Source organism: Alexandromys fortis, unplaced genomic scaffold, assembly GCF_014885135.2.
Source record: "Alexandromys fortis isolate MF-2015 unplaced genomic scaffold, M_Fortis_MF-2015_v1.1 scaffold_4, whole genome shotgun sequence".
Taxonomy (NCBI): Eukaryota; Metazoa; Chordata; class Mammalia; order Rodentia; family Cricetidae; genus Alexandromys; species Alexandromys fortis.
This window is the reverse complement of record NW_026067944.1, coordinates 28145048-28163392: the sequence shown is the minus strand read 5'-3', so window position 1 is coordinate 28163392 and position 18345 is coordinate 28145048. Positions and strand designations below refer to the sequence as shown.

The 18345-nt window shown below is 38.5% G+C and overlaps 1 protein-coding gene across 1 annotated transcript in view; it reads left to right on the top strand.

The window, feature by feature from the left end:
* Gap43 (growth associated protein 43) overlaps positions 1–18015 on the top strand; it is a 91461-nt gene extending 73446 nt beyond the window's left edge. Inside the window, exon 3 of the mRNA XM_050148992.1 lies at positions 17400–18015. Coding sequence (XP_050004949.1) covers positions 17400–17485 — 86 coding nt within the window. The 3' untranslated portion in view covers positions 17486–18015. The remainder of the gene's footprint in view (positions 1–17399) is intronic.
* Positions 18016–18345: the final 330 nt, after the last annotated feature.

Below are 18345 nucleotides of genomic sequence, written 5' to 3'. Positions count from 1 at the left end.
ATCAGTTTAAAGTGAGTGTTTTTAACCCCTTGAGAACAAAGGCTATGATGAAATAATATTACTTCAGATGTTAATGTCTTCTCTGCCACTCTCTGCAGTGACAGCTGGACGTACTGTCTTGTGGCTACGTAAGTCTCTAATGAAGTTACCATATGTGTTTCAGCTGAGTTCTGTCCTTGGCTTTGGAATGTTCTTACACCTAGGTTAAGGTAGCTGAAAGAGACCTTCTCACAATTATCTCAACGTCGAATCAATTTGTGCCAACCAATAGTTTGGAAACTATTCTACTATCTAGACTTTTGATTAGTTTGCATTACTTCAGGCCCTATATCATTTATCTCTTTTTAAAATTCCAGCTGATTTGAGACTCAAACCCAGACTTATTGCCATCCACACTCACAGAGCCAGAAATACTATTCTTAAACACGTGATTAGAGAGAGGCTCTGTGCTTACTGATCGATTTCCATAATCTAGCTCTGATATCTCTGAACTGGTTTCCTCCTCATTCCTGTGTTCTAGCAATCTCCACTGCTTATTTACTGACTGTTGGACAATTCCTATAACCATGGACTTCAGATACATTGTTTACCCTCTTCCACCCATTACCTGGATTCGTGCCCAAACAGTAGTTGTGTGGCCGATCTCTATTTCGTTTGAGTGTGATAAGCTTTTACATTAACTTCATCAGTGCTCTATCGGTACTTTTTAATTTCATGTTTATGGCCTCAGTTATGGAGGTGTGCCAGGGAAAGAAGAATAAAGAGACATAGGTATATATAGTGAAAGAAAATTTAAACATAAATTATCAAAAAATTGGTAAGGCCAGCCTGTTTGTATTAATAGAGAAAATGGCTAGGTGATGTTCAGTGTAGTTTTAAATACAGGACTAAAATTATCAGGAGAGTTAAGTATATAGAAACATATTTGGCAACAGAATCTGGAATTTGGTAAGTGTGATACAAAGATAAAGTTTTATGATAAAGAAAGCAATACGCTTACAAGATTGTTTAAAGATTAAGAATATGATGTTTGGGCTGAGGAGATGGCCCAGCAGCAGGCACTTGTCACTAAACCTGATGACCTGAATTAGGTCCCCAGAACTCACATAGGGGAGATAGAGGACGAACTCTTTTAATTAGTCCTCCCATCTCCACCTACATGATTTGGCATGTGAGCATGTATGTTTGGATGTCCACAATAAACAAATAAATCAACAAATATAATTAAAAGTGTTGTTAAGGTGGTAGCATGCTTTTAATGGTTCACATTAAGCTCATTAGAGAAATGAGTTGGAAACAGTCTGCAAAGATGATATGAAGTCACATATTGTGGATTATAGTCACATTAGGGGACAAGAAAAGGAAGTCTGGCTCTACAGGACCAAAGATAAACCCATTACCTATACTTTATTAAAGATGGGAAAGAAAACTAGTGTAAGAAGTCAAAACCAAAATGTGCCAATACACCAAGAGATGGTTTTCAGTAACTTATACCAATCATAATCCCACCGCCATCTTCACAGTATCTTGTTTTGCTCTAAAAGGGCTATAGATAGGTAGGAACAGACTGGTCATTGGTGAGGTGATTTCCATTTGGGGTTGCTTTGGAATAGAGGAATTTCATTCGGCCGAGGAGGATTTGTTTTCCATGTGTCTAGCTCATTTCAAAGGAACAAACAATTCTAGTCTCAGCTAAACATTTTCTAGACAGAGCTGATTTACAGCTTCCATGTCCTCCCCGGTCTTGTCAGTAGTGTAGGCATGGGGGGAAAGGTCAATGCTTGACATTGTTACTGGTAAACAAGAGTGACATCCTGGAGTCTTATGAGAGCCCTGATTGTAAGAACAGCAAAGTACATGAAGAGGTTCTTTGTGGTAAGCTGCTTCCTGGAGTACGAAAGGATAGGGGGGTGCTCAGGAAGCCAAATAATGGGTGAGTTTCTTAACTATTGCTGTTTTCTCCATCACAGATCTCAGATAAAAGTTAACATTCAAAAGAAGGAACAAGAAGTCAAAGAAAGGTCTGAAACAATGGTATCGTGATAATAAGGGTAACTGAGGTTTATGGCTTGCAGTGTAATTGTTCTGTTTTGTTTTGGTGAATTCAAGGAGGGCACAGACAGAAAAATAAGGAAGGAGAGGAAGAGAAGATATGCAGTTGATAGTGTTTCCTTATGTGGAGGTCATTGCTCAGAACAAAAGGAATAATTAGGTTAGTGCACATCACCAAGACAGGTCACCCTGGACTTTATGAAAGGCACTGGATAAAAGACAGATGGCTAATTCTTTTGTTCTATGTTATTCCAGCACTCAAGCTGCATAAAGCACACAGTGGTAGATTTCTATGGAATGTCAGGATAACTTACAATCAAAGTTCTCAAAGTAGAGACTGTCCATTACTGGAGGTGTCACTGTGGATACCTGCAACACACGGGAGGGTCTTTAAGGCCCCTTTTAACACTAAGGTGTTGTTGGCACATATCTTGATCAATTTCAAATAATTTTGAAGGAAGAACTTGGAAAAAGGAAGATGTAGGAGGTAGTTTCTATATACAATATGTCTTAGAGAATGATTTCAATGGAGAGTAAACATTGGATAGAGAAACGGGTGGGGGGCAGAGGGGCATGATTTTTTTCACTTTTTTTCTTTCTTTCTTCATTTGACAGAGTTGCACTCTGTAGCCCAGACTGGTCTCCAACTCATGACAGTCTTACCTCATTAGCTTCTCTAGTTCTGGGATTACAAGCATGAGCCACTGTGCCCAGCTCAAAAAATTTCAAATTGCACTTTATTATTTTTTAAATTATAACAACATTTATTGAATACATATTTCATGTATGGAACAATAAGGAAACTTGAAATACAACAGTGAATAAGGCAGACATGGTTGTTTCCCCTTGTGCAAGGCCTACAAAACTGCTCAAAAACATAAAGAATTATTAATTGCAATTGGAGGCACACAAGAAATGAACAAATGGCTGGATTTCAAGGTCAGTGGATGATGCAGGGTATATTCTGAATTTGGTGGTCAGAGAAAGGCTTTTCAATTGAGAAACATAAGTGAAAAGGCAAATCATCCATCAATAGAGAGATGCCCCACACAAAGGTTCCAGAAGAGTCAAAAGCTTGTGTTTGAAGGATCCATAAAATGTAATTCTCTATAAGGGAGTACATGAAATGTAATGAGGATGGAAAAGTAGACGGTGTGCACACTATTGGATGAACAAGGAAGCTTAGATTTAGATTCTAGGCCTAACTTAGTATTCTAAGCAGGATAGAACTTCTCAGTTACATTTGAGGGTTATGATAGGTAGGGATATCGTCTACATGTAACTAGGGTTGTGAGAACTCTACAGTTGATTTCCACTGAGTTGCACCGAGCCTGCTTTTTCTACCCACTATAGTCACTAATAACGGGTAAGCATATCCCCTATCTTCCACATGGGGAAGTAAGGAAGGCAGTGGATGATATATAGACTGTTCTTCCTTTCATATGAAGCTATTGGGTTAGGCCATGAGCACGCAGGGGCACTGCCTTCAAATTGCACTTTAAATAATGGATCTATGGTTTTATCCTGAATAAGATTCAGACCATAGGAATTTTTTATTCTTTTTCTGATTATTCTCCCAATGTTCCCAAATAGCCAAAGTCATAACATTCTGTCACTATATATAAGAGAAAATCTTGGAGATTGTGACCAAAAAGAGAAAAAAAAATCGGTACCAACACTAATATTGCTTTTCCAATAGTTCTGATTGTGTTCCAGTGAATGCCATTGATTCCTAACGCAATTCTTTTACTCAAAGGCAGCACCATAATTTGACAAGCCCCAGGAAACCAAAGCATACAATAAGTACAAAATGAATTGTCCCAGTAAGAGATGGGATTGCATCTATTTACCCACGTGCAAGCTTATAATACAAACGCCTTTTATGGGGTTTGCTTGTTACAATAATGTTTTTTAAATTAACTTCAAAATTGGCTTAAACCTTCACAGTTGGTTTTTTAACGTTCTGCAACCACTGGAATCTGGAGGGGGTGGTTGATAAAGGTATTCACTTTTATTTCCTCCTTTGCAGGACATAAAAATGATTTCTTATGGATTTATTGATATGACAGCATCTGTAATAATTTTAGCCACGTCTGGTCTCTGACTATCCAGTAACTCATTATTTAATTTACAAAATGTGCCATAATCAGTCGTTATATTATTCAACCTAATGAATGCATTTAGAGGTCCCTATTTTTTGCCCTTTCTGCGTAGGATTTGTACTTCATCTCTTACAATCTGAACGCAACATGGAAACTTTATAAAGCAGTAATTCTCAGCTCTGGTTCTGTGAGCCTCCAGAGAGTGCAAGATTACTTTTGATAGCTCTTACTAAATCATATTGAATTTCCTTGTGTGGCGCAAAGGAAAATAGGAAGGGAGGAAGAGAAAGATGGCGGGAATAGAGAGATGCAGTACATTTAGGACTGCAGGGAGGAGGCATAAAACAAAACCACTATTAGAATCCACGCAGCCCTGAAGGTGGCTAAAAGCACTATGGTCTCTTGGAAGGGTTCCCGAATTCTGATTTATCCTGTGACTTTAGCCAAAGCACAGAACCTCCATCTTCCGTTGTTCTCCTAGGGACGGAGGGATTGAGATGAGATCATCTAAGGGGCTCCCCCAGCTTTCCCCAATTACGTGAACAATTTACTGTAATTTCATGAATCATCCCAAGCCAAGTCTGTGATAATATATACAGGCTTAGGATTTTTTGTCCTGAATTATGTAGTTCAGCCATTTGCATTGATAAAATTAGCAAGACAACTGCCAAGTTTCTAGTTTGCTTTGTGCTGTGTAGACACAGCCATAAGGGAAAATTACACAACAAGGATAAATAATTGTCTGCCTAATCTCAAGTTCTACCCAAACACATCACAGCAAGTCATGGCAAGAAACTCGCTGAGTGTGTGATCCATGGGTGCAGTGCTCGGCTATTATACAGGTTTACGTCTCACCTAGACAACGGGTGTTCACAAGCGGGAGGGGCTTTTGGGCAGCTGTAGCACGACTGGTGTCTCTCTCTTAGAACTGGAGTCATGCCCAGTTTTAATTTCTGAATGTCAGCCCCGGAATCTTACAATCTGATATCAAATTGTAGGATTTCAAAAACCCTGAGGTGTTCTTTGCTTTTGAAGATGAATGTTCGAACTATCAGCTTTGCAGTGAGCCATGTTAACTCAATATATTTGAAAACATTATTGTGGATCAATGTAGGCTCTTTTAAATAAAAATCATTACAACCTGGAAGACAGCTCATTAATTTTCTCTAAGTCAGACTCAAGAAACAAATCATAGGAGGAGGCCTTCAGGTCAGCTCAAGGGCCTTTGGGTCCTCCTTTGAAGTGCTTGGCGTCTTCAGTAATAGGGGCTAATCTTCCACCTAGGGAGTCAACTAAGGCCAATAGCCTGTCATGTTTTGGGAATCTCTTGGGTATCCATTCAAAAGGGGTTTCCCATATCTGGTGTTGGGGGTTTATTTAAAATAGACGATCTTTGACTCTTGGAGGGAGAATTGTCAGCCCAGATGGGAAAATTTCATTTAAATTATTTATGTGTATTTATACACAGACTTACCTATCTTATATTTTTTGGTAGGTGGTTAATAGTATGATTCCTTATGACTTTTCAGACATCCTTACTTTCTCAAAAAATAAAGGAAACAAACAAATAAACAAAGACACAAAACATTAGCTAAGGTCTGGGGGTGACTCTTTGAAATGCCATACAAAGCTTACATATAACTCAATAAAAGCAAACTTCTGATAAAGGAAAACCAAGAAATTATATTGATAAAAATGGCCAATAAGCTTGATCATCCTGTTAAATTCAGTAGTGAGAAAAGGGAAAAGACAACTCATTTATTCGGCATCCATGTGAGCCAGGAAGTGTCAGCATGTTGGTTTCCTCATCTTCATTTAATGTTCAGTTTTCTGCATTTCTGTGAATTTGTCATTTCTGGTTTATGAAAATATGAAAAAGCATGGAATGTACATATTGAGTTATTTTGTGTCCAGTTCCTAAATATAATAGTTGGCCTATAGCAAAAACTGGAAAATGTTCTCTTTTCAGAGAACGCACATGATTTAAACATGCAGTGCATTGTGAAGGACCTTAAATCAACATATTTAGTTCTTATAACAGCCCCCATGAGAGAGGTGCCAACATTACTGCCAATTATAGATAAGGAAAATGAAGCTACAAGAGGTTAAGTAAGTTACCCAAAGCTATAGTAAAATGTCATGGGGGAATTAATGTAGTCCAGTTCCAGGATTATCCCATAACCACTGCTCTAGGCGATTTATGAATAGTCATGCTTAAACCTCTATCTTTTAAAAACTTCCTTGCATATTTTAATAACTTAGTGAAATTGATAATTATAAAAATTAGACTTAGCAAGGAAATGGAGGATGTCTCTCATAGCTATGAACTCCAGTTTACTGGGATTCATTTTGTAACCCCAGTTTTGAAAGTTGGAGTTACTTTATATGTAGGTGGAGGCTGCTTGTTTGTTTCCCAGCCACCCAGACCCAAATACTAACATATATTAATTGCAACACTGCTTGGTCTATTAGCTCAAGATTCTTATTAACTAACTCTTACATCTAAAATCAACCCATTCTTATTATTTTGTATTTTACCGCAAAGCTCGTGGTTTAATGGTAAGGTTCTGGCACGGGCGTCTTTCTCCTTTGGCAGCTACATGGTGTCTCTCTGACTCTACCTTCTTTTCTCCTCAGTCTCTACTTGGAATTCCTGCCCTGTTCTATTCTGCACTGCCATAGGTCCAAAGCAGATTCTTAATAACCAATGGTATTAAAAACATAGAGTGTAATCCCATATTAATTATAGATACACATTTTTCTTGCTTGAGGTTATTAAAGTTTTATTTATGTTTGAAAAACATTCATGGATATTCTTCTATTTTTATCATTTGCAGTATTTTGTGAGCATAGATATTAACCATGATGCTAGAACTTGGAGACAATACAGTCACACATTAATCTTTAAGGCATGTTTTAAGTATTGAGATTCACCAGCTAATCAAATAAAAAATCTTACTTTTCTGGAGTATAAATTTGTGTAAATATATCCCAGAAACAAAAGACATTAGTCTATGATCAACTGAAGACTAAAAAGATACCACAAATCAGCATATAATGCAAGGAATTTAAACATGAAAATAATTTTCAACATGAAATAAAGAATGATTAATTCTCCCTAGAGTAGTTTAGAAGAGGGAAACATAGTTGAGCTAGGTCATGAGAATTGATGAGCATAAATTCAAATGACTCAACTTTGAGTATTTTCTATATACATTGAATAAAGTACCAGCTACTCCACCTTCCAATCACACCCATTCTTGGTGAAAAGGGTATCTTTGGACCAGTGCTTGAGAACAGAATTCTTGTGTAACTAAAGTATTAGTGGCATACTTGAGGTAAGGAAATAGGACATACGGAAATGAAAGTAGTGCAGAAGATGGGCAAAGATGAGATCTGGGAAGTGTGGTCTTGTCTCATCCATCAAAAGAACTCTGCAGCTGAGACTGCACCACAGCACAAAAGTATGCAGAAATATATGATCCCTATGGCACCTGAGATAGAGGTGGCCCCAGCATCTATAGGTCAAGAAGGCAGGTGTTGGTTGTTACCAGCCAAACCTGCAGCAACTGTTAGATGAGACTCATGGTAAGGTAAAATTTTCACAGGGTCAAAAATAGCATCAGTTACAATGCACAGAAGCCCTGGACAGGCACAGATAAGGATGCAGAGATGGAGAGTACATCTGAATTGCAAATGAGGGATAAAGTAACATTGAAAAGGTTTCTTCTCTCTTTTTTTTTTTGCTATAGTGAGCTATTTACAAAATCAAAACCAGATATGTGTCTTATTCCTTCTCAAAAGAGTATCAAAGTGTTATATGTAAGTGAGTGTGTATGCATGCATGTGTTATTCTCCTGTTACTTTATTTTTAAAAAGAAATTTGAAGGTTGTAAGACAAACTGGGCCACTATTACAATGATCACCTGCAGTCGATTTACAGCAAACTGAATAGGATCTGCAATGCTGAGAGACCAAACACGGAACTCACTTAGGCTTTTAGAAGTGTCTGAGGAAGCTTGGACATGTTCACCTGTCTTGTCAGATGAGAGTTTTAATCTTCAGAATTACAGTAAAGTCTACAGGGGGGAAAAAAGGAATCAAACCAAAGTCCAGAGACTGAAATGTACAATTGCCACTGGGTGACACTCAATATCAAAGTTACCTTTCTATCCCTGATGTCACGTTTCACAGGATTTCTGGGCTACTGAAGCCATGAATGCTATCTGTATGCTGACTCCACATTCTTCCTGTCCCTTCACATGCTAACAGAACTGATGCCTTAGAACTGGAGTCAAGCGCCAGTTTACTCTGGCATATTAAAGAGCTAACATATTTGACTATATGAACATATAGAACTATATATGACTGCCAGTTCAGTGTGTAATTGATTTGGGAGGACAGATGCAGAAATAACTGAGCCTTATGGTTATGCTACTGTGAAAATGCTATTAAGTGTGGCATTTCTGTTTTTACTCTTTGAAGTTGACTTTTTCATTTTAATCACAGTAAGAAATAAAGTAACCAGACTAGGAATGTAGCTAAGCTATAGAGAGCTTGCCTGGTCCTGGGTTTCAAACCCCAGCACCACACACACACACACACACACACACACACACACACACAATTCAATTAAAATCATTTAATTTTATATATTTATTGCATCTTGTGCCAGAAAACTGCTAGCTACTAGACTAGTCATGTACGTTTTAAGTGTTGCTCTTTCTGCTTGTCAGTAATGGGAAGAGATGGGCTATTAATTTTTGCTGATTGTGTAGGCTAATTGAATAGATAAAATTTAAGAAGTTCATAAAGCAAGTTGACCTATCCTTCTTTGACTTTTGTCTTTAATCTTTGGGTCTACTTTCCTTTTAAATAAAAATACTAGCTTTTCTTTTGTGGACTAGAAAGACTGTATTCCCTACCAGTCCCTACAGCAAGCATACTCTTCTCTTGGTAATCTTCCTTGTATAAGTGTCTGCTTTTTTGTGTATAGCTCTTCTTAACACACATATTCTTTTTAGCCAGAGATATAGAAGTGTTATGAGGGGTATCATTATATCTAGAAAAGTAAAGAGAAAAAAAATGTTATTTTTCTTTCTTTGGGACATTATTTTTTTTCTGTCTTAGAGTGAGAATTACAAAATCCATAAGTTATACTAAAGTCAAGGAAATCTTAAACCACTAGTTGGTTAAGTATTCGACAGACAATACGTGGAACCCTTTATGTTTTGTGAAGTATTCTAAAATATCTTTTCGTAACTTCTACATAACTTTCAGTGAAATGGGGCAGGTACAATTGTCCATATTACTATTTCTAGATTAGAAAACTAAAGCAAAGACAAAAATCTAATTTGTTTGAGCTCATATACCTAGTTGGTAGAAGAGCCAGGGTAAATGATAGAGTTGCTTAGTCCCACACCATGTAGGGTAGTAGAGAACGTGTGGATGGTATGTTTGGGGTATTTCTAAAACCCCATTGCAGCTGCTTTTGACATTTCTTCTTAATTAAATTCTTATTTGTTACTCTTTAATAACATAAGTGCTTAATGGATTATTTTCTCTTTCAAAGACTCAGAAAGCAAGGGACAAGGGTGAAGGTGTAATTTAAAACATTATCCCAATATCAAAATATGTGTACAGGCTTGGCATTTTAATATAATTTAAAATATGAAACAATGACGACAAAGGAAGATATGGGTCTCCATGTGAACCAAAAGCCGTTCGAGGCTCCAGATTGGCATTTGGTGTCCAGCTCCAGAGAAAGGCCCTGTGAGTCAGAAAAGGGCCTTATGTGAGGAAGCTGCTAAGTACTGCTTATTGCTTTCCTTCGAGCTTTGGTGCTAACGATGGTGCTTAATATTCAAGAAAGATGAGAAGAAAAGGGGAGAGGGAAGTGCACCCCAGCCCAGTGGTGATTGGTAGAGTAATTGTGGGCATGGCCCCAGGATGATAGCAGATTCTGTTTAATCAATGTTGACAAGGCTGGGGAGAGCTGGGCAAGTCCCAAGAGGTAATGTTTTACTCGGAAATCCACTCAACCTAATTTCAGTAATGTAGGGCTGTGGAGGGACCTGGAGAAGAGCCAAGGAACAGGGCCATTAGAGCTCCATGTGGGCGACGGCAGCTGGGAACACCGCCATCCCTCCAGCGACTCTGCAACCAGACTGCCTGGATGGGCAGGCGAGCAGCCGCTGCTGCATATGCTCCTGGTGTTTGCTCTTCAACAGAAGGAAGGCACAGACATACTATTCTCACCCTTTCGAGGAAATGAATGAAACCCATCAAAGGCAAGAACTGCTCCCAGAATCTTTTTCAGCAAGGACGGGAAAGTCAGGTTGATGTAGAACTTCAATGATCATGGTGAACCTGGTCACTCAAATCTCTTTTGTATCTTTGTCATTTATGACTACCATTATACTGTGCAAATGCATACAGAGATATTTTACATATTACTGATCTTTAATGTGGCTTTGATCCTTTCATTTTTTTTTAATATGGTAGCCATGGAGTTAAGGGTACAGCTCACCAACAGAGCACATGCCTAGCATGTACAAGGCTCTGGGTTTAATACACAGGGAAAAGAATGATGTATAGAGAGAATGGTAGTCATGGGTCACATAATGCAGAAAAAAAACTATGAAGCTCCTTCCAGTTCCCTAAATGTGTGGGATTCTTTAATAGCATTCAACTTTACGAGTTCAAGAGAAGTGACTCAAGAGAAATGATGGTGAACTCTACCAAGTTTTTCTTTCCTTTACCACTCTTTCTCCAATGAGCAACACCTCATTCTAAAAGCTACTAGCATATACGATCCCGGAAGACAAACATTTTGATTCGTGCTTCATTATTTTCACTGTCTAATCCTAATTCACAGAGAGGCACATAGCTCAGCTTTTTTCATCAGGCACATTAATGAATGGAGGAGCACACTTCTCTTTCCTTTTGAAGTGTCTTTCAACTTTGATGCATGAATAATATATGACTTTATTGTCTATGATATTGACTTTCTCTTTGTAACTTAACACATAAAAATGATAACATTAAAAGACATTCCTGCAAGCATGATGATTTTTAAGAGATCTTTGAAACTAGAAAAGCAAGTTTTTGCCAAGACTAGTTAAATGCTGCTGAGGCAAGTTAAACTATTTGTTAAATATTAAAATCATCTCTCTAAATTGTCTCAATAGTCTTTTTATAACTAGGTAGCATTTATGTGATTTAGATTATGCATATAGAAAGTAGATTAAACGTTTTTAAGTTCCCACCTTAAGCTTCTCCTGTGGATAAATTATTTACTCTTGAACATATGACCATGTATTATTGGAATGTTCTCATAATCTCATACCTTATACCACATAAATACTAATTACTTTTTTTCTTTTTAATGAAAGCCACTAAAACATATCTCCAGTCCTCATAAGGGCATCAAATTTGGGGAGCCAATTTTGGTGTTATGAAGACCAACTTGGGAACACATCATACATATATATTAAAATAGTTTGTTTTACACACACACACGCATTGCCTGATTAAAAAAAAAATACTGAAATTGGTTGGCTTTTAATAAACAGAAGTCTACTTCTGACTGCTTTGGCAGCCGGAAGCTTACAACTAATCCTCTTTGTCAGTTGAGGGCCTGATGTCTTAAAGACCTAACATCCTCACTGTGTTTTTTCCTCATGGTTTCTTCATGAGGCAGCAGGAACTGGTCAGTGCTCAATGGTCCATCTTTTAAGAACCTTTTGCCAAATCACAATCCCATGTGCTCCATCCTAACCGTCTAATTGTTGGCTAAATACTCCACCTCTTATTATTAACACCAAGGATCAAAAGATCTTCACATACAAATTTGAAGGAATACAGAAATTTAGACCATAGTGCCATGGTTCTTTTTCCTATAATATCTTAATCCTTTAGCTTCTCCAGCCTGTTAAGGAACGACTGTCACAGAGGGAGAGTGATGCTCTGCATGAGGAATGTAGTTATTTATGCTAATTGGGCTGTGGTAATTGGAGTGACCAGCTGGCCTCAGCCATTCATGTCTTTCACACTCTCCACCATGATCAAAGTTTTTTTTTTTGCTCAAAATACCAAAGATTACATATTAACTCATCTCTAAAATTTACAAATTACATAATTAGCACCAGAATGTGCCAAGGCCAGCTTTCAGATTACCAAACACTAATGAGGGCTCTTCCCACCATTTTGAGCCATTTTTAGCAAGTCCAACTTCTAGATTGTATTGATACTGAGACTGTGCAACTATGGACTTGTGTTATGGTTCCCACTGAGTCCATCCATCCTGACTGGGCTAAAAAGAGAGCAGAGGATGTGATATCAAGCAGGAGGCTTAAACAGGCTCTGTGACAGGCTGAAGCAAGCTGCCGCTTACCACCCATGAATACACCTTTATATACATTATATAATCTTTTGCCTCAGATTCCCCAGATGTAACATAAGGTGGTTATAATAGCAGCATGGATGGAAGTGGAACAATACAAATCTACTTAGAACTGTTCTGAGCATTGATGACAGCATAGAAGTATTTGTTGAAGCAAAATCCTTTACACAAAGGGCCAGGACTCTATAATTTACATCTACATCCAGGCATTGAGGCCGAAGAAACACCAAACTGTAAATCTACAGCTGTATGGCCAGTGTCGTGTATTGTCTGTAAGACTTGTTTATGGCTGGCATCAGTGTGGATGAAACCCCGTTAATTACACAGAGACATTCTTTTCTGCGTGCAGGTTCAAATGGACCTACTCTAAATCACAGATATCCTAACAAGTTTCCTTCCCTTTGATCTTAAAATCCTTCACAGGATGCACTTAGTGCCTATAAAAGTGGATGCTTTTAGAACAACCATACCCCCACATCTGACTCTGGTTTCTTTCATTTGTAGGTAGGGTTTTCTTTGGTCATGTTTTGGGTTCTTCATCCTAGCTGGCTTCACTTTGTAATAGTTAGACACAGGGAGACTGGCACTTTCCAGTGGTTTTTCCGTCCAAGCTTGCCTCCCTCCCCCCCCCCCCCCTCCCTCCCCCCTCTCTCTCTCTCTTTCTTTCTTTCTTTCTTTCTTTCTTTCTTTCCTTCTTTCTTTCTGTTCCCTCCCTCCTTCCTTCCTTCCTTCCTTCCTTCCTTCCTTCCTTCCTTCCTTCCTTCCTTCCTTCCTTCCTTTCTTTTGTGTATTTTCTTGGGGACTTATCAAAACTTCACTGAACGCCCTGAATTGGTACATATTGCTTTCATGAAGCAATCAGCTCATCACCTCAAACAAAAATGACCTTTCTGCTAAATGTTCAGACAGAAAAGTCACACATGTTTCAAACAAAATAAGATATACATAGAATTAATTTTATGTATTCCTCTGAATTAAGCTTCAGCTAAATGACTGACATTTCAGTTGAATCTCATCAACTGCCATTTTCTGGTGTTTATGTTGAGGAGTCTTAAAAAAAAATCTTAGTTTTATAGGGAACAAAAAGCTTCTATTCTGTAGCCACTGGTTTTCTAGTGCTCAGTTGGTAAAGTAGGTATTCTCCTGACTTCTGCTGCTCAAGCTTGTTCCTCTGATACAAAACAGGTAGACGACCCAAGCTCTAGTTCATGAGTTAAGGAACATCTTTTTCTGTGCTTCAATTTCCTCATTTATGAAATAGAGATACTTAGTCATTATTTCACTCAAAACTTATTCAGGACTTTCCTTGTATTAGCTCTGTGCTGAACATCAGGGATTCAAAATAGAACAAAAGTTGATATCTTTGTCCCTAAGGAGTTTATATCTAAGTTGTTATGTTAAAGGTCCTCTTCATTGATCATGCTTTGTAGCTACGAATATGTCTGTGTTAAATCAATGTGATGACAGATTTCGATTTGGATCAGATATTTATTGCTGTTTTCACAGTCTCTCCAGTGCAGAATATTTACCACACTGCAGATGTGTATCACATCAGTTAAGAAAATAACAATTATATATATATATAATTATATATATAAAACAATTATATATATAAAATAATTTGAAGCATCAATGGAAAATTTGTAGGCCTCAAAGCAGCCTTAGCAGAGCACTATCAAAAGGACTTTGTGTCAAAATAAGAAGCTTTTTATAAGTTGTCATCTTTGCAAAGAACGCCAGGAGGAATTGTTAGAATTGAAGGGCTAACCTGATTCCACCCAACACAGAACAGAAGCGCCACTGCTTTTCAGATTTCTGTTTATTCTCTTAGAAGTTCCTTCCTTTATATTCCACAAGCACAAAACCCTCCTCATTCCACCCACCATACAACCTCCTTTCTCTTGAGTTTCCTAATTTCCCTCAAACCATATATATCATAGTTCTGAAAGCTTTATTTCGGTACGAGAGATTTGAAGTGTTCTCCTGCTTCATCATCTGACCCTTCCGTACGCTGCTGGGTTATTTGAATCTTGCTTCTGTAGTTTTAAAAGAGCTCTAAAATTGCTTCATGGAACCAATAAAGATATTAAACCACTTTTGGCATACTCTTAATATCCAAAGGCTTGAAAAATGACACCTCTACAAGAGTTCTAGATTGCTACACAAAGGCTTCTGTGACCTAAGTCATTGTAATCTTTTCTTCAGGATTGTACCAAGAGCTCACAATCCTTGAGGAATACTGGCACATACAATAGTCTTTGACAAGACTGAGTTCATTTTTTCCCAATAGCTTGGATTGAGACAATGTTTTTCAAAAGTTAATAGTTGTCTCTTTGAAAGCAGTCTGGTTGAAGGCGCTTTCTGAGTAACCACTGTGTTGCAGACGTATCTTGCACCAAATGGTGAGTCCTACCAAGCCAGGGGGACTTTAAAGTTTCAAGTATAGTGAGCCATTATAAGGTGATATTATTCTATAGCTGCTTATATTAACTACCAGATGGGAATGGCTCGATTATAGAAACCATGAACATTTTCAGGGACATTTTTTAGATATATTTACAAAGAAGAAATTCCAAAGGTATGTTGATAGCGGTGGCCTTATTTAAATATAAATATTCAGCTTTGAGAGAATGCCAGTCTACGTGTGAGTGACTTGAAAGACACATACATTTTTATAATTCTTCTAATGGCCTCCTTAGTGGGATCCATTTCGCTAACCTCAGCATCTCCTTTCAACAGTAATCCACTTTATTTAACACTGCTTGTTCAGTCTCCTTAAAATGTATCTGTTATACATTGCCTTCTAATTAAATAAAAATCTGCCAGGCTAATAATATCCCACTGGCTCCAGTTTATCTGTCTAAGGAAAAGTGGAAGCGAGTAGGTATTAAGAGAGGAAAGCAATGATAAAAGCTGCATTTTAAAGAGCATAGATATCTTTAACACCAGGGAGTGCGGAGAAAACAAATGTTAGCACAGTAGGCTTGGAGCTCCTGTCCTTAGGTTGGCTTATAAAACTGATTCATGAGTGGCACATGTGAACTGTGACTTTGAAGAGTTTTCATAGTCCCCTGTTTGATAAGAGTCATTCCCTGAGGCTAAAATCTGTGTAAAGAGGGTACTTTGTGTTGAACAGCTGTTTTCATTCTGGGAGCCTGGCTTCAGTTCTTGCTAAGCAGTGGACACCTCCGTGACCATCCACTAGTGCATATCTGAACTTGTGGACTTGAGTGGGCACCCCTAATAGGTGCTGTCTTGCACGTGTTCTCACAATTCGTGACTGGAAGGATTAGGCATATTTTAAAACTCCATAGGGAAAAGACAGAGCTCTTTATGTCTGCCTGTCCCCAGCTTATTTTGCTTTTTGTCTTCTGCTATCATCTATTATAGCCATAGATAAAGCTGTTTGCTGAGTCTATAAGACCTCTGTGAAAAATCACTTGACTTAGGGATGGTTGTGGTATGGGGCATAAGATATGTCCTTAGTTGGTACCAAGTAATTTTATGGACAATGGATTTTACTTAGGCAGACTGGCATATTAGTAAAATGTCTTTTAGCTTAAAAAATCAGTTGACAATTATCAAGGTAAAGCTTTGGAGTTGGTAGGATTAACCTTCGTAAAGACATAAATCTACCTTGTTAAGCAAAGCAATATTCCCTTCATGGGTCTGTGAATTCCCTTGGAATGTGCTCAGTTGTAAGAGACTGTAACCCATGGCTGGAGAGATGGCTCAGTGGTTAAGAGCATTCCCTGCTCTTCCAAACGTCATGAGTTCAATTCCCAGAAACCCCATGGTGGCTCACAACCATCTGTAATGAGGTCTGGTGCCCTCTTCTGGCCTGCAGACACACACAAACACAGAATATTGTATACATAATAAATAAATAAATATTAAAAAAAGAGAGAGACTGTAACCCATTACTGTGTCTTAACGTGGTTGGTTGTTTATCTCCTTCAATGAAAAGGATGATGGATAGTTGTTCAAGTGTTGTATACCCCATGTAACGATAAATTTTCTTTCTGTTCTACCATATTTAATATAGAGATTATTTCTTTGTGGTCATAAGATAGGTGTTACAGTGTAGGGAATTTTTGGGTTCTCCCTGTATTGGGAAGAGAAGGCCACAAAGGAGAAAACCAACTCCATCCTCCCAAGGAAATTTTCTTCCTCCTAATCAAACTGCAGCTCTTAGTGCCCCCCCCCCCCGTTCCACCCCGGGGTTTAAAATATATGCATTTTACTTCCCAAATTTCACATTACTAGAAACAAATGGTAAGATAAACTGAAACAGACACTCAATGAGCCAAATGAATTACCTGCCACAATTATTCTGACACTAAGCAACCGAAAACAGGTTATTGCTGGTGCCTCGATTGTGAGGCTACAAGGTTAAAAACCACAGTGATGGGCTGGCGATATGGGTCAGTGGGTGAAGGTGCCCATCACCAAGTCGGGTAACTTGAGTTCAATCCCAGGGACCTGCACAGTGGGAGGAGAAAACGTCCTTCCTGCAAGTAGTTTTCTGGCCTTAACCACACACACACACACACACACACACACACACACACACACACACACACACGCATGTGCACACAGGAAAGAAATGTAGATTCTACTGAGTGACAACTTGTTCTTCACTTCCTTATGTATTGCTAAGCAACCTCCTAGAATAAAAGATTCTGGTCTGGGAAATTGGATTACTGGGATATTAATCACTACTTTATCACAAGCTTTTATGTAATGACTTGAAAAGAAGAAATGCATTGTATCACTGAGCGGATTCATGAGACAAAATTCTAACCTTCCTCTCTCTCCCCACATCTTGTCTTCTTCCTCAGAAGCTGTAGATGAAGCCAAACCTAAGGAAAGTGCCCGACAGGATGAGGGTAAAGAAGACCCCGAGGCTGACCAAGAACATGCCTGAACTTTAAGAAATGGCTTTCCATGTTGCCCCCACCTGAACCCTGTCTCTCCCACCCTTTCTCTGCTCCGCTCTGAAGTTTCCTCTCCTGTCCCGCTCACGAGCGTGAGCCTGTCCTCTCCCACCTACTAGCCCCCTCTCTCTGTGTGGCAAACATTTAAAAAAAGAAAAAAAGCAGGAAAGATCCCAAGTCCAACAGTGTGGCTTAAACATTTTGTTTCTTGGTGTTGTTATGGCGAGTTTTTGGTGATGATGATGCAGTCATCTTGGGAAATTCTTGCACTGTACCCCAGTTTTTTGATCTGGTGCGTGTGGCCCTGTGGGAGTCCACTTTCCTCTCTATTCTCTCTCTGTTCAAAGTGTGTGTGTGTGCAATGTTCCGTTCTGAGGAGTCCAAAATATTAAGTGAATTCAAAACCACTTCTGTTTCCTCATTTTCAATGTGATGGAATGAACAAAAAGGATTAAAAAAATTAAAAAACCCGGTTTGTTTTAAAAGTAAATAAATAAAGCAAATGTGCCAATTAGCGTAACTTGAGGCTGTGAGGCTCCTTTTTCAATCTGAATATTAATAAATCATGAGAGTAATCAAGTTTGGTGTCTCTGTGTTTTTTTTTTTTTTTTTCCACGTCCCTTTGGTCGCTTTGTTTCAACGTATTGGACTCTTATAGGTCATCTGTTCCCTGAGCTCCTACACTGCCACCTGTAGCCCTGATGAGGGAAGCACCTAGCCAGGACCAATGACGGCCATCCTGATGAGACAGTTGGGTACTGCACAAGCTTGCTAGGAATGCTGTGACAAAGAACCACAGTCGGTGTCACTTAAGCAACAGACATTGATCATCTCACAGTAGTGAAAACTA